Source organism: Solea solea, chromosome 5 (genome assembly GCF_958295425.1).
Source record: "Solea solea chromosome 5, fSolSol10.1, whole genome shotgun sequence".
NCBI lineage: Eukaryota > Metazoa > Chordata > Actinopteri > Pleuronectiformes > Soleidae > Solea > Solea solea.
Window position 1 is genome coordinate 9449633 of NC_081138.1, and position 12974 is coordinate 9462606.

The 12974-nt window shown below is 38.3% G+C and overlaps 1 protein-coding gene across 1 annotated transcript; it reads left to right on the forward strand.

Annotated features, from left to right (window-relative positions):
• Window positions 1-1028: 1028 nt before the first annotated feature.
• nr2e3 (nuclear receptor subfamily 2, group E, member 3) lies at window positions 1029-7034 on the forward strand. Its single transcript, XM_058629683.1, has 8 exons — window positions 1029-1498; window positions 2058-2208; window positions 2844-2947; window positions 3137-3433; window positions 4561-4739; window positions 4940-5180; window positions 5667-5772; window positions 6549-7034. Exons 1-8 carry the CDS (start codon window positions 1408-1410, stop codon window positions 6679-6681), a joined length of 1302 nt encoding a protein of 433 aa, XP_058485666.1. The 5' UTR covers window positions 1029-1407; the 3' UTR covers window positions 6682-7034.
• Window positions 7035-12974: the final 5940 nt, after the last annotated feature.

Genomic DNA, 12974 nt, shown 5'->3' on the forward strand with positions numbered 1-12974 from the left:
AGTTACTGACATGTGTTGAAGGTACAGAATAAACAGCAAAAACAAACACTGCAGATGCCAGTGCACAGATGTCAGAGAAATATGGCAGATCATGTCCCATTCAGATTATGACCATTCACTTGAACCACTCAACTGTGCAGAGAAACAGATGATGAAAATGGGCTGAAAATATCATTAGACTGTTAGACCATCACACTATCACTGAAATCTGAGCCGTTGTTTGGCACCTGCTTTTCAGTTTTTTCAACAGGGAGATTTTCTGGAACAATTAAATTCAACTTAAATGTAATAACCTTGTTTTATGTATCATATTCTCAGCAGCTATTGTCCCATGTCTCCTGTTAGCTGCTCTCACTGATCAGTACATGGCACATGTATGATGATTCTATAACCTCTTAATAATAAATTAATGACCAAACAGTGATGAGCTAAATTAATGGCAACCAAAACATCTGCCATTCAAAAATCCATATTCCCTCCGTAGGCAGAAGTACAGGATTTCTAGACCAAAAAGAGCAAAGTAGGAGTTAATAAGCTGCTTGTCAGCAAACACTGGGAGTCATTATGAATGGGAGGCAATCTCCCAGATCAAATATACAGCTCAGGAAAATTGAGCTGGAATAGGAAGCAAAAAGAAGTAATAAGGAGGTGAAATACAAATTGAAGAGGCTAGTAAATTGATGTGCTTCGGTAATCATTCCTTTAAATGAAGATACTGAGGAGGAGTGTTGACTGATGGACAGGGGTCCTTCCCCTCATGGAGAACCCTCATGGACTGAGGAGACAGAGGGATATGGAGCAGGACTGGTCTAAATTTACAAAGAGCTTCAGGAGTCATCATCACTGCTGCTGCGGCTGCCGCTTCTTCATGGCTGCAGTTTTTTGCAGATGGGATGACGATTAAGCAGCACCAGTGCGACTGATTGGTCCACTATATGAACAGTAAAGATTAAGAGGATGACAAATAAGCATGCTGCTTACACAGCGCTTGGGGCTAATCCCCCCCCCCCCCCCCCCGGACTCTCTTTTGAGGAGCTGCCACTGAGGAGCACCCACAGACAGTGACCGACCCAGACTGCCAGAGGGAAGTCTCTCACTCAACTGTTGATGTTTAACAAGTGTTAGCTCTCGCTCATGGGAGGACCCCTATCCATCTGCATCCCCACACCAGAGGCTGCAACACAGTAGAGACTCAACCTGCCATCTGTCTGCTGGAGACCACAGGGAAACCTGCAGCAGCGTGACACTTCAAGTTTATATCAGTGTTTTTGCTGCAACAAACTCAATAAGAACGTAGAACGTTTTGTGTGCTGATCCTGGATTTCATCTTTTCAAGGGAGGAAATAGTTGACAACAAAAGTTCTTACCACTGGTCCTCAATAGCCTTAGAGACATTTTCAGGGAAAAATGATGGAGGATCACCTCTCAAAGATCTCCATGATACAATCCTCCTCGCCCACTGAGTCATCTGCCAGCGGTGGGAGTGATGACAGCAGAGGTAAGACTTCCACATGTTCACTTGCAACAACAGGTGAAGCCACACGCTTGCCCTTGTAATAACTAGGAAAGAAAGTAGTAAGAAAAAAATGACTTGTAGATTTTTTACACATTTCTGTTTCAGATGTACCCATATTACGAACGATCTATTTACATCACACAAAAGGTTCTAAGATATGCTCATAAATGCTCATAAGTCAATCATTAAATAAAATTATAGAATGAGTCCTTTAACATATTTCCAAAAATAAATACTTATCATGAAGTTGTGAGCAATGCTTCTTTTAATGGGTTTATTTGGATTAATTTCCATATCCCTCATCATTTGTTTTAGTTGTTAATCTGCCTCAAGCCATTTTATTTGTTGTAATTTTTATAATCGTGTACTAAATGAGATTTTAAGGCCCAAACGGCTGCTGCAATTGACTCATGTGCTATGTCTGCTTAGCCATATGCAGATTGAGCTGTCAGTACAGATGGCAGACACACGTATAAAACAATACCAGACTAAATTAATGGCACTAACTGACCTGCCCTATGTCACTGTGTTTGACTCATAGCCAAGAGTCCAGCCCCGGGCAAAGCTCTGAGCCCGGCTTTGGTTTGCAAAGTATGTGGAGACACCAGCAGTGGAAAACACTACGGCATTTACGCCTGCAATGGCTGCAGTGGCTTCTTCAAACGCAGTGTGAGGAGGAGGCTCATTTACAGGTAAGACAAAGTAGACAAAAGTCATGAAAAATGTCACTAAAAATCTTTAGATACCAAAATTCATCTTATAATGTTCCCATGAGGTGCATTGTGGGATTTAAGGAAAAACTGGAGGACTGAACTGTTTTTTAACTTATTATACCCAACATAATCCACAACTTTCTTTAACGTCATGCAGGAAATTATTGTCATGTTTTCTTAAACAAAAGCAAATATGTAACGCAATGATCTAAATGTTTAAATCCTGTTTTTGTTTTCAAACAGACTCACTCTACATTTTCAATTTTGACCACAGAATAAACACATTGAATTTTATGTGAATATACACATAATATATGGTTCCCATGTGTTTTCACATGGATCAAAGAATGTGTTGTTTATGGATATGAGAAAGTTTAATAGAGAACAGGATAAATGTAAGGATTTCACCTCCTTAGTCCCTAATTTCAAATGTAGATTATGTCGGTTTTAATCTATGAGATTGTAAACCCTTTTAACCTAAATTAAAAAAAAAAATCCTTTACTGTATGTATGAAACTTTTCTTATACTTTACCCATCACAAACAAAGACAAATCATATTATTTATGTTAATTTTGAGTATTCTCCCTCTAAACACTTCACTGTGGTTCAACAGGTGCCAGGCTGGTACAGGCATGTGTCCAGTGGACAAAGCTCATCGAAATCAGTGCCAGGCATGTCGGTTAAAGAAGTGTCTGCTGGCAGGAATGAATAAAGATGGTGAGTGAGTGGAAATAATATTTTGCATTCACACCTAATAATAGATACATTAATTAATTAAGACACTGATATGAAAGTATGAGATTACAAACCTAAACCACAGATGTATATCATGATTATTTCCTCTGAAAACAGCTGAGTCTTTTCACCTCACTCTTTCTCTGTCTCTCATTCTTTCATTCACTGCAGCAGTGCAAAATGAACGACAGCCTCGCAGCACAGCTCAGGTTCGCTTGGACTCCATCGACGTAGACACTGAGAAAGAGCACCTGGCCACCACTCGGGAGCCAACCTCCTCTTCTTCTTCCTCGTCCTCCTCTTCCTCATCCTCCTCCTCTAGTGTCATTACGTGGCCTCACATCACATCCTCCATGTCCATCACCTCCTCGGTGGCCCCCCAGCGCTGCATCAGTCCCCAGAACAACCACCGTTTCATGGCCAGCCTCATGACGGCTGAAACCTGCGCCAAGCTGGAGCCCGAGGACGGTAAGGGGGGTTTGTTATTTGAGACTGAGGAGGCGGCCTGAAAATTACACTCAGACCAGATTAAACAACAAACAAATGCTGTAAATTTAATGTGTAACTTCAACAAAAGTCTTTTGTCCCAGAATGGTTGTCCACATCTTTTGGGAGTATATTGTTTTCTCATATTATAATTATTATAATATATATATATTATATAATTATTTAAAAAAAGGGGCTGGATGACAGGAGGAAAAATTTCCCCCAGAAAACCTCTAAGCCTGGGGGTAGGGCCGCTGGGGCGGCCCACCGTGTTTTTGTAAAAAAATGTTAAAAGTTGACAGGAAATTTGAAATTATGACTATTATGTGTTATTGTAAGACATTCATTAACAATACTTAAACACCAACTATAGAGTCTTACAAAAAGGCACACTCTTGAAATACTGTTTTAACAAACACTAATGCAATTAAAATAAATTATATCAATTGTTTTCATTTGTTTAATCCTAATTAAGGCCCCCTTGTCAATCTAAAAAAAGAAAGAGAGTAACATAACATACCATTTATAGTGTTTTCAAAACTTTGTCAACACCACAAAATATACATAATAATTTAACGGAAGTTTGGAGAAGTAGTCACAGCCAAGTCATTTGGCAAGATCAAGCAAGGCTCCATAATTTGTATGGTGGGCAATTTCATGTTTCAGCAGCCAGTAAAGGCATTTAAACCCACCAATTATTGCCTCATGCTCCATTTTGATCACTGGCTCAAAGGCTTCAGTGATTGACAAGCCCAGAACATGAAAAACGTGAAAGCTATTGTATATTTCATAAAAGATATTTCATTTTAGTCAGTGCAATATAATGCACTGGGGGAAACCCTGAACGTTAATTAACGTGATGCAGAATCACTGAAACATAAAAATGGTTGGACAACCTTCAAGATTACTTCAGTTAAATTTAGGTTATTTAGGGTAAAGTTTATCAAGTTAAAGTTAAATGAACACTTTTTAAAAAATATATATATTTTCCACAATTTCCTATGAGTGAAGGTTGATAAAATGATTACATTATGTGAACACAACTTTATATAACTTGCTAATAGGGGCATACAATCCACACATATCTAATCTCATATCACCTTTTTCAGTTGACGAAAACATTGATGTAACCAGCAATGAGCCGGAGAGAGCTTCCTCGGAGTATCACATGGTTCTGTATCCATCCAGCTCTGAAAACGTGTATGAGACCTCAGCGAGATTGCTCTTCATGTCGGTGAAGTGGGCCAAGAACTTGCCGGTGTTTTCCAACCTGCCCTTCAGAGACCAGGTCAGACATTATCTGGGTTTTTTCATTCAGTTCCAAATTACAAAATCATAAACTTGTGTTACTGGGTAATGTGATGTTATTAGTTGTTTTAATTTCATTGTTTTCATGGTTAAACATTTTTCTCTGTGGCTCCTTGTTTAATTAGCAATGCTAAAAACAAAGTTCTTTGTTTCAATTCTTACCATCTTCTCCTTCGCCAGGTGATCCTGCTGGAGGAGGCGTGGAGTGAGCTCTTCCTGCTCTGTGCCATCCAGTGGTCACTGCCACTGGACAGCTGCCCGCTGCTCTCACTGCCTGACCTCTGCCCCAACATGCAGGGGAAAACCAGTTACACTAGCCTGGACTTGCGCCTCCTGCAGGAAGTCTTCAGCCGATTCAAAGCCCTTGCAGTTGATCCCACAGAGTTTGCTTGTCTCAAGGCCATTGTGCTTTTCAAGCCAGGTGAGGAACTGAACATGATAGATAGATAAATAGATAAATAGATAGATGGAAAAAAGTACAATATATAAAGATATTAACACCAAGACTTAAGAAAAAAAGTAAAAATATAATGTATAATAGACAGTTTCCAAAATATATACAGTATGGACTTGAAATTTACATTATAAACAATGATAGAACATGGGAAATTATATGGGTATATTGCACTTGTGTAAATGTACAGTATATTGCACGTGGTAGGGAGGAATGAGTAGCCTGGTTATGGTCTACTAAGGGCAGTGCTTGTTGTACAGTCTAACAGCTGATGATGACCAATGAAAGACCCATTAAAGTTATTTAGCCTGGTCATCAGTTAAGGATCTCAAAAAAAAAAATTCCATTCAGATAACTAATCTCTGAATAACTTTAATAATACGGAGTGTCTCAGTTTTAGATTGCAGTTAAAGTAGTATTGTAACTCAAGAAGCTACTCTTCCTCCTTTATAGAGACTCGTGGTTTGAAAGATCCAGAACAAGTGGAGAACCTGCAGGATCAGTCTCAGGTGATGCTGGGACAACACATTCGCTCACACTACCCCAGTCAACCAGCCAGGTAACACCCTGCCATAATATTACAGCCTCAGTGGCGCATGTCTAATTTATCTTGATTTAAAAATACTTTCACAAAATCTAATCTCTGATTAAAATTTACATTTACTTGAAACAATCTACAGCCACATATAAACATTGTATGTAATAAAACAGTTGAGACAGAGAACAAAGCAAATCAAGCTTAATCACTCCCACAAGAGATATTCAATATAATGCAAATAATAAGTACAATGTCCTGCTCACTTTCAGGAATCATAAAGATTCTGTACTTTTCTTAGCTTTACTGATTCAAAGATGAACATTTCTTTAACTTAGTTTGTACCCTACAATGATTTATATTTTATTTGATTATTACTCAGCCGAAACTAATTGTGAAGCCAGACCTGAAAGATCACTGGATAATTCTCAATATAGCTGAATTGAGTCGACATACTAGTATTATTAAAGATATCAGAATCAGAATCATTTAAACTTGCATATGTTTTATGCCACAGAAGTAAGGATTTGATTATGACTACACTGACTTAAACAACTGAAAATATTACAAATTGTAATAACATTGTAAATAATTATGGTAAAGGTAAAATGACAAAGATGGACAAGCCTTGCATGGGCTCACGGCTTGAATAAACTATGATTACACCTGTGTGTTGTACTATTTTGTTCTATTTTCAAAACAAAAAGCCTTGCTGTGGACTTACACTTCCTGTCTTACCTCTAATCTGTGATTCTACTTGTGAAGTTAATTATTTGATTTGATTTCTTCTCTGTACTTAGGTTTGGAAAGCTGCTTCTTCTTCTTCCCTCATTGCGTTTTGTGAATTCTGAGAGGATAGAGCTGCTGTTCTTCCACAGGACCATCGGGAACACTCCCATGGAGAAACTGCTGTGTGACATGTTCAAAAACTAAAACCATCTCCCGAAAGATGCAGTCTTCTTCTGGTTTGTTTCTCTTTACAGATATTCTGTGTGCTGTTATTTTTTTTCAAAGACCACTTTATTATTTGTTGTTTCTACATCAGCTTATTGTGAACGTTGACATGTTATTCACTTGTCATCATGCTTGCTGTCTATCTGTACTATATTTAGTCTTTGATTTGTGTCTGAAGTGACACACTCCAGTGTTTCTGTTACAATTTGAAAAATGACAATCCTCCAGAAAATTTATTTGTTTGGTGATAGAACAATTGTACAGTATATCCCTGCTGTCCTTAATGTAATTCATGTTGATATTTCTTGATAAAATCAAATTGTTTGAAAGTATTTTTTTTGTTTTTTTGTTTTTGTGACTGCCACACTTTACAAGAGAGACTGATATTGTTTCAAGGCTTTGAGAGGAATGAAGGAACAGGGAATCGAACAGCACCCCCCTGTGTCTCTATCTGGTTTAAAAAACACACATGCACATGCACACACACACACACACACACACACACACACACACACACACACATACCCTATTAACACTTACTTGACAAATACTCTAAAATGTAATAATTTACATTTCCATAAGGGAATGTCCCCATAATGTGACTGTGTTATCCGATTTAGGTCCCCACAACATGGGTAATAGAAAACAGTGACAAATGAAGGAAAACACACACACATTTGTTTGTGCAGCTATTCTTCTAATGTGGCCAGCCTACACAAAGCATTGTCCCTAACCTTAACCCTAAGCACAATTCAAATATTAAGTCTAAATTTAACCAGTTCCTCATAGGTGAGGTTCCAACTCATTAGGACCAGTTTTTGGTCTTAATGGGGATTACTTAAAAAAACAAAAAACAAAACATGAATAATGCAAGTGCACACACAATTATGAGGGGCCGTATATGGAAGTGTGAGGTAAAAAAGGAATTATGGCCTATACGGCCCCTCATACACAATCTTGTGACACACAGTCTTAAAAATAAAGTAGTATACATAGGGGTAAATTCACTTAAATGCAATGAGTTGTATTTTCTGTTGCATTGTTAGAACAATGGGCACAAACAGGTCAGTGCTAATTTTTTCTGTATGCTCCAGTTACTGTTTGGTACAACTGTGGAGAGAATGACAGTTTTTCTGCAACAACAACTTTTCACAAACTACAGTCCAATTGTTTGGTTTTAAAAACTAAATAAAGTTAAAGAAAACACGAAGGCTATGTAAACATCCTGTGAAAAGATGGATGGTCACAGTGAAGGATGGAGGCTGCAAAGGGAAAGTAAACTGATTTTGTTCTTTGTTATCACAGATAGTGCTGTCATTTTCAGTGTTCATAAGTTGTACGTAAAAATAATAAAAATGTCTTTAGAAGACTAATAACAATCAATAAAACTAAACAGCTAATGTTAACCTACACTGTGACTTCCATGCCACATCTTTATCTATTAACGTATTTAAAAGAATAAAAAAAGTGAATTTAATTTTAAGATTCAGTTTTTGCTGATTAAGGGCAGATGAAACATAATTAGGGTTCGAGCAACAAGGTTGCAAGAACCCAATTGAAACCGTAAGGATTATTCCGATTCTTCTTCTTCTTCTTCACCAAAGTAAAGTGCATCACACCTGGTGTAAATTTACATTTATTAGTGTTTTGGGGAATGTGCGTTAAAAAATGAAAGTGGGCGGGGCAAATAACTGCTCCACCCCCTAAAACTTGTGGACCTGAGGAGCACGTTTAATGTACATGCACGAAACTTGGTATTGAAAACTTTTCCCTAAGTATCATGGTGTACGAGAAAGAGGCCGGCAAAGTTGGTGAAAATTAAAATTTTTAGCCACAGGCAACAAAACTCTTATAACTTTGCGATAGAAGGTCAGATCTTAACCAAACTTGTGAAGATCGATGATGGGCCCTTGCTGAAGATGCCTATGCAAAAACTGTAAATTTTGAAAACAGCGCCTCCTGGTGGTAACAGAAAAAACAACAAATTCACAATTTCGGTAATAACTTTTACAGAGTTCATTATATCAAACTCAAAATTGGTGAAAACACTAAAAACACATGTTAGATGATGTGTGCTGAATATGATAACAAATCGTTCACCGCAAAGTATTCACTCAACTGAGTGGTTCGTTCGTTCATTTTCATGCAGTACCTTTTTTTCGCCACATGATGGAGGCACCTGCATACAAATCTATATGAAAATATTCCATGTCAAAATCAGCACCCCCTGGTGACGGCAGACGAAATTACATTTACAGATTTTCATGCTGCTTTAACAGGGGTTGTTGTATCCACTTGAAAATTGATATGTGAGACCTCAGACCCATCCGGAACATATCTGTAAAGGATGACCACCCTACAGGAAGTAGAACTCCCGAAACAGGAAGTAAAGTCTAACATTGTCCGATCTTCGCGAAACTTGATATGTGAGTCAAGGGACCGTCCTTGAACACGTTTACGGACACACCTTTCACCCAACAAGAAGTCGGCCATTTTACACAGGAAGTGCCCTCTAACTTAGCACAGGTACGCTGAAAATAGTCCGAGCTGAAAATAACTAGGACTGAAACTGAGCTAGAGGACTCGCGCGGCGACGTGGGCGCATGGAGACTCGCAAGCCCTCGTTTGTTCTTAAAACCGTAATGTGACACTTATAGGCCTTTATGCTGCAAATAGCATCTTGTCGGCTGAGAAAAAAGTATGTGTACTTCTGCCCTGAAATCTTTGCAGTGTTTGCATTCATTTGTCATCCAAATAAAGTGTTGTCCACTTTGAAATGAGGCATAACAGCAGATTTTCTATTTTTCTATAGTCTCTATTAATGTACCTCACTGAAATGTCAGTTTGATAAGAAGCATTGTTATTACCCTACCTTCTGATTCAAACACATGGAGACCATCATAAAGATAAAACAGAGAAACAGAACTGGACACCTGCAAGTCATTCTTAAAGAAGAGTCAACAGATTGACATTTTTCTGAGTAATGATTTGAGTGGCTGACAATTAAAATTGTGAGACTGACAAAAATGTAAAACTGAAATAAATAATAATAACTTAGATTTATAAAGCACATTTCATGAAACCCAAGGTCGCTGTACAGTAGAAAATAGAAAAACACAGATCAAAAACACACACACTAACAAACAATCAGGTGGCAAAAACTTGCAGGAACAAGTGTCGATTCAACAGTGATTTAAATGACTCCAGAGTTGGTGCCTGGTGAATAGCCAGAGGGAGTGAGCTCCAGAGGGCTGGAGCAGCGACACTGAAAGCCCTGTTTCCAAAGCTTTGCCTGCAGGTGCGGGGAATGAGCAGGAGACCTAGGTCAGCAGACTGCAGGTTCTGGGAGGGGTGGTGCACATTGGAGCACGCCGGATATATACTGAGGAGCAATTGAATGGAGAGACTTGTAGTAAAGGAGGAGAAGCTTTAAGGTGATCCGGAACTTAACGGGGAGGCAGTTCAGTTGTTTCAGCGTGGGGGTGATGTGTTGCCAAGGTTTAGGCTGAGTGAGAACCCTAGCAGCAGAGAGAAACTGGCACTTTTCATTTAAAAAATGAATAAAAATAATATTATAAATAAAAATAAAAATGATACATAAAAACTGGGCATTGACCCAACTGGATAAGTGAGTCCAGCTATGCCATACTTTTGTAAAGCATCAGAAACTCTGCTGCTGTGCTGGATGCTCTCCTGATGCCTCCCCCACAATTCATTTTCATTAAATTAATTTATGAAAATTAAACTGGAGTTCTGAACAATTCTAAACAGAGGTTGAACCTCACGTGTCAAATCAGCATTCTCATGTTGGCCTTTGGCTAATCTCTTTTCACACAAAGGTGGCCACTGTTTCAATAAGAGATTTTCATCTTATTATAAGATAAGTCTTTTAAGTAACAGGCAGAGGGAGGCAAATAGGTTAATGCCACAATGGACCTCATGCAAGAAAGATTTGTACCAACTGATTTGTTCTTAAATATGTACGAGTGATTTAAGAAAACTCATGATATTTAGATTTTTTTTCAGGTAACAAATTATGGTCAAAACTTGCTGTATGAGTCACACGAAATTTGTCTGCTGTTAACAAGACATTTTTCACAAATGGGTTGTATATTTCATTACTTTGAAGCAATTGTTATGTTGTTATTTTGCGTAGCAGCCACTCACGTTATCATTTAAAATGTATTAATGAACCTACTTAATTGCTATAGTAAGTGCACAACTCCTCTATTCTGTAAAATAGTGCACTTGGAGCAGGCTTAGTGCCAAGGTTTACCTTGAGAAGCTTCTCACTGATAGTAACTTTTCTGCTGTTTGAGCCCTTCTAAAAACAAACCTTCAGTCACAAGGTAAGAATTGCATTCAATCTTGAGCAACTGAATAGTTGCATTTTGGCCATATGCAGTTATGTAGATAAAGCAAAATGAGTGGACTATATTCCGTATAACCTTCATGTAAGAAGAAACAAACTTTCAGTGACAATAAGTTTTTAGTAGCTGTTTTTGGCAAATGACAGTGGCCCTTTTACAAATACTGAAACAAATGAACAAAAGTTAAAACAAATTTACATTTTCCGAAACAAATTAACAAAACGTGTGTTAAGTGTAATTTTAATGGCACCCTTACTCCCTGTATTAAGGTAGACTGATCAACTGTACTGTTGTTTGATATAAGATTTACGGTACGGGAAGTGACGTCTCCCGCGTTGCCGGTTGTTTCTGTGACTAGATCCGGTGATGAATACAAATCAGCCTGTATTTCTTTTACATTATATTACATTACATGTCATTTAGCAGACGCTTTTATCCAAAGCAACTTACAATGGAATTGAGTACAATCAGCCAGGGGTGGAATCAAACTTGCGACCATGATGTCTTTCGCACACAGGGTACTGGTCTTAACCACTGAGCCACTCCACCCTTTTTTCTTTGTTAAATAAACATGCCAAGAGGCTAAAGGTGCTCCAAGATTCCGCTTATCCTCCATACACAGTAGAGGAATGCGCACTCCAGAAAAACTTGTAACAGGTTATGGGCCCAGGCAGAGTTGGACACGAAATATCGTGGAAAAGTAAGGCGTGGAGTATTACACAGAGCTTCCATGGACTATGTGAGTGAGCATCTTTTTGAGGTAGTCTCCGTTTATTTCTGACACAAGGCAAGTAAATGAAAACTTCCATCAGCATGTGAAACACAGGGAAATGTGTAAATAAACATGTACAGCGTGTCAAATTTAGCATGATAATCTCCATATACACCGCATTCCCAATTATTATGCAAGTGATATTCTAATTTTTCTAAATAGTCGATGCAAATGACAGTCATCAGCATTATTTTCAAGTCAATAACCGAGTATAATTTGAATGTTATTGAACAAACCTTCCAATGATAACAGTATTTTTTTCAAAAATAAAAAACTTAAAATGCACTGTTCCAAATTAGTATGCACAACAGAGTTTCAAAACATTTTATAGGTTGTAAAGAACTGAAAATGGTCATTTGTTGAATTTGCAGCATTAGGAGGTCATATATATTGAAATCAAAGGCTATTTCAATCAAAAACAACTTAACAGGTCAAGTTACATTTTAACATAGGACCCCTTTTTTGATAGCACCGTCACTATTCTTGCATCCATTGAACTTATGAGTTTTTGGAGTTTCTGCTTGAATTTATTTGCAGAATGTTAGTATAGCCTCCCAGAGATGCTGTTTAGATGTGAACTGCCTTCCACCCTCATAGATCTTTTGCTTGAGGATGCTCCAAAAGTTCTCAATGGGGTTGAAGTCAGGGGAGGATGGGGCCACACCATGAGTTTCTCTCTCATTCTCTCCTTTTCTCCTTGCAGCATGACATGGTGCATTGTCATGCATGAAGATGATTTTGTTACGGAAAGCACGGTTCTTCTTTTTGTACCATGGAAGAAAGTGGTCAGTCAGAAACTCATACTTTTCAGAGGTTATTTTCACACCTTCAGGGACTCTAAAGGGGCTGACCAGCTCTCTCCCCATGATTCTTGCCTAAAACATGACTCCGCCACCTCCTTGCTGACGTCGCAGCCTTGTTGGGACATGGTGGCCGATTTCAGTGATCCAAAGAGCCCTGAGACACAACACCATCCATGAGTTTAATTGAAAAACAAAAATGTTTATCTTTATGACACTTAAATACAATTTGCATAATAATTTGGAACGCAGTGTATGCACAATGACAATGCTAAACAATACGGAAATCACACAAGCGCACATCACGTACCTCTCCCACAGTATGCAGCA

Bases quoted from the DNA above. Each gene is read 5' to 3' on its own strand.
- nr2e3 (XM_058629683.1), top strand. From the start codon at position 1,408: ATGATGGAGGATCACCTCTCAAAGATCTCCATGATACAATCCTCCTCG. The intron at 2,948-3,136 runs GTGAGTGAGTGG...CATTCACTGCAG, and splicing joins GGCAGGAATGAATAAAGATG to CAGTGCAAAATGAACGACAG. The intron at 4,740-4,939 runs GTCAGACATTAT...CTCCTTCGCCAG, and splicing joins ACCTGCCCTTCAGAGACCAG to GTGATCCTGCTGGAGGAGGC.